The sequence below is a fragment of the Phycomyces blakesleeanus genome (genome assembly GCF_001638985.1).
Source record: "Phycomyces blakesleeanus NRRL 1555(-) unplaced genomic scaffold PHYBLscaffold_54, whole genome shotgun sequence".
NCBI classification, from domain to species: domain Eukaryota; kingdom Fungi; phylum Mucoromycota; class Mucoromycetes; order Mucorales; family Phycomycetaceae; genus Phycomyces; species Phycomyces blakesleeanus.
The window spans coordinates 28,507-32,157 of NW_017265179.1; the positions used below are offsets into that span (position 1 = coordinate 28,507).

Below are 3,651 nucleotides of genomic sequence, written 5' to 3' on the forward strand. Positions count from 1 at the left end.
AATCCATCTTGTAGTATCTGTTTCATACATTGTGGGCCGCCAGTAAAAGATGATAGAAGAATTGTTGCTTTTTTAATTTGATATAAATCATCTGCATTGTCTGATATCTCTTTGTAAAGCTCCGTTAGAAGGTTATCTTGATTAAGTCCAATGTACAAAATGCAACTTGTCTCAATTTAAACATAACTATTTACCAAGTATTACTCAAATAATCTGCCATACTAGTGAAGATAAGTCCTATCATGAATCATTATAAGATAAGAGTAGTGCTCTCGAAGTGTGACATGAACTATTTGGCAGTTTTGATGGTTCTGGCAAATTAAAGCAGTTTTTATAGAAGTACATGTTAAGTTTTCATTCTAGCCATCATCACGAAATGGGAACATGAGCACATAGTGTAAAAAAGCATATGTAGAATGCATTGAGTTAATTGATTAGTGTTTTGGAATTTGCTTATTTATGACAATATTATGGAATGCTGCAGTTCTATTGACACTTCTCTCAATTACTATTGTTGTAGCTTCTGGAGAACTTTAGATGTCATAACATTGATCTATATCTCTGGCTGCTGTAATAATTACTTAAAGAGATACAAAAGATTAATTACAGAATTTTGCAGCTACTGATATAAGTGTGCAAGCATATAGATTGCAAGTATTTATTATATTCTGAATTTTTTTAATAGTTGCTTTATTCAGTCTAGAAAAGTGTTGTTCTTCTAGTAAGTCGCTTATTTGTGTTACAGAAATAAATCTGTGAGAATCCAGCAGCTCTTGAATATTGAGATTGAAATGCAACAATATTATGATATATGATATTATTTATATGGAATGTGAAGACATCATCTGTTTTACTTGCAAGTCTTTCATCCATGTCTGTCTTAATTGAAGCAAATGCAAATGCACTTTTAAAGGCTCTGATATTTTTATGGAAGTTTGTGGCCTGGCAATCTGAAATATTATGATTTGTTACAAAGTCTAATAGTTTCTTTAGAGATGCAATACGTAAAGAAATAATAGTTTTTTCATTTAAACAACAGTCCAAACTGGGGATTTTGTTCACTAGTTGCTTAAAGATGCTAATCTATGCACATATGTGCATTACAAAAGAGACATCTGTTTTCTCTAGATAGAAAGACATGCTGATAATAGTTTGGGCTCTCAATTTGATAGATGTTAGAACCAATCACACTTTCAATAGAAAAAAGAATGGTACAGGCAACTTTATACTGTGAGAATGCTTGAGCAGCTTGGGTTGGATTTTTTCTTGGAACATAAAATGAGCATTGCATATTTGTTGCATGATAATGAGTGCTTGACCCATATCTTGGACAATTATCTCCGCTTCTTACTGCAGCTTCTTGAATAATTTCTACATCAGAAGATATGCTGTTAATTTCTATTGGTTGTTGATAACTTACATCAACAAATATGATGTTGTTGTAATTTTTGAGACAAACAGTATAAGTAGATTGCCTATAATTAGTTGATCTACAACTTGCGCAAAAAAAACAAATTTTGCTAAATAGAGTCCTTATCTTGAGAGGACAATTACAATGAAACATTCTGCAATACGTTTTTGATTCACATTGGCAAGCATTGATGGAGATTATAGAAGGCATTGTATGAGAGTTATTTTTAAAAAAATTATCAATATACAGATGTATAAGAGCATGTGTTTGTAAAAAAATAGAGGAAAACTTTAAAATCAATTAGATTTTTATTAATTAAATCACTAATATGATTAATAATTTTAGAAGAACAGTACAGATAAGCTAGATTTATGCTAGCAAGACAAGCTAGAAAATCAAAACTGAAAATGTACACAATGTCACTGAAAATATATACAACATCACTGAAAACATATACAACATCACCAAAAAATTGGTTTTGCATGTTACATGTATTTTTTTGGGGGGTCAGATTTGATATTTGTTAAATGTTTTAAAAAAAATTGATTGTAAAAATATAAAAATATTGATAATACTGGTTTTATCCATTCAATTGGCGCCCATTTCCATCTAATTTGCATCTATTTCCATCTAATTAGAACCTATTGACATCTGATTGGTTTCCATAGAAATTGAATTTGCATCCATTGCCAACTGAATTTGCTCCCATTGCCATCTGAATTTGCTCCCCCCCTTTTACTATTGGCGGAAGGGTACATGGCACTCAATTTTTTTATCCTTACGCCTTACAATTTTTTTTATATAACCGTAGTATTTTTTTTTGTAAACATTGTATTTTTTTTATATAACCGTAGTATTTTTTTTTGTAAACGTCGTATTTTTTTTATATAACTGCCATATTTTTTTATATAAGTGCCAAACGCCTAATGTAATAGCACTTCAATATATGTAGATCTTTCTACAAAGATACGTCATAGAAAATATCTATAGAGAGAACTAACAGAATATGCAAACTTTTCTCCAGATTACTTTGTTAAAGTTAAATACCTTACTGCAGTTATAAGATAATAAAGCAAGTATCTCATTATAATAATTATGTTAAAATTGAAAATACAATGATATTATTTGTATGCTTTCTTTATTGCAGAGTAAGTTTCGAATAAAAGATTCATTTTTTCGTCACTTGTAGCCTCCTTGTTGTTTTTAATGAAAAAAACAACTGGAGACTTTCTCCACTTCAAAATATAGCCACCAGCAGTTGTTTGTTTCATATTTACTATCTTGCTGGCTTTTTCGATAGTTAATCCCCTTATGAAGTAGAGATAAACAAGCTTTTTTATATCTTTATCCATAGGCTTTTGATATTGCCCTCTACTTTTTTTGGGGGTTTCGTCTGTTGTTGACAGGGCAGAACTTTTTGGATCTTCTGGCATTTCAGGCTCTTCAAGCTCTTCCATGATTTTTTCAAAGGCACTGTTATATTCTTCAAGTTTTTCGTGTAACATTGTAGGGTTTTCTGATAATAAAAGGTGAAAAAATAAAGAAATAGGAAGATATGTTAAAGTGACATATTTTATATAAATATAGTTATATCTAGCACATAGCAGTTATAATTAAATAGTAATTACTTAAGATGCAAGATAAAAATCAGAACACAAGTTGAAGCAGCAAGAATAGATGTAAAGAAGATTGAGTTGTTGTTAAATAGTATTAGTCATTATATTTTCAGCTTTTTATATCAAAAAATAATATTCCAAGGTCCACTAAATAAAGTAGTACAAATTGAACTCAAGGAGATAAAAAATAAATAGGACAATATATTACCCGCAGCCATAAATTTATTATAAACATTCTTTTTTAAAAGAGATATCATAATTCTCTCTCTTTCCATTTGGTGTTTATATACCAAAACTGTTTATTTCTCTTCTTAAATCAGCAATGAATCTCATTCTCATGCTCACTTCAACAACTAAATATTACTCTGACAATGAAAACACTGCCTAAAGCTCTACACCTCATGGATTTTTTTATTATTTCCAGATCACATTATGTTTCTGTATGTAAATAAAGCCTATACCTCGGAGTCATTGATATTAATCTCTAAATAATCTATAGTATTTTGAACAAAAGCTATAAATCTGAAAAGAAAACGTGACGATTCAACCCTCCACCTACAAAGAAACTACAAGATCAAACATCTACCTGTACGATAGGAACCAGTCTACACATATTCATAATGC

At 30.0% G+C, this 3,651-nt stretch overlaps 2 protein-coding genes across 2 annotated transcripts; both read right to left on the reverse strand.

The window, feature by feature from the left end:
* Window positions 1-699: 699 nt before the first annotated feature.
* Window positions 700-2,126, reverse strand: PHYBLDRAFT_176420 (hypothetical protein; the record flags this gene model as incomplete). Its single annotated transcript, XM_018437767.1, has 3 exons — window positions 700-1,083; window positions 1,352-1,475; window positions 2,053-2,126. The coding sequence occupies 3 exons, from the start codon at window positions 2,124-2,126 to the stop codon at window positions 700-702; spliced, it is 582 nt and encodes a 193-aa protein (XP_018283165.1).
* A 406-nt stretch (window positions 2,127-2,532) lies between these two features.
* On the reverse strand, window positions 2,533-2,916 carry PHYBLDRAFT_153784 (hypothetical protein; the record flags this gene model as incomplete). The annotated part of the gene is made up of 1 exon (XM_018433255.1): window positions 2,533-2,916. The coding sequence occupies one exon, from the start codon at window positions 2,914-2,916 to the stop codon at window positions 2,533-2,535; it is 384 nt and encodes a 127-aa protein (XP_018283166.1).
* Between the last annotated feature and the right edge of the window lie 735 nt (window positions 2,917-3,651).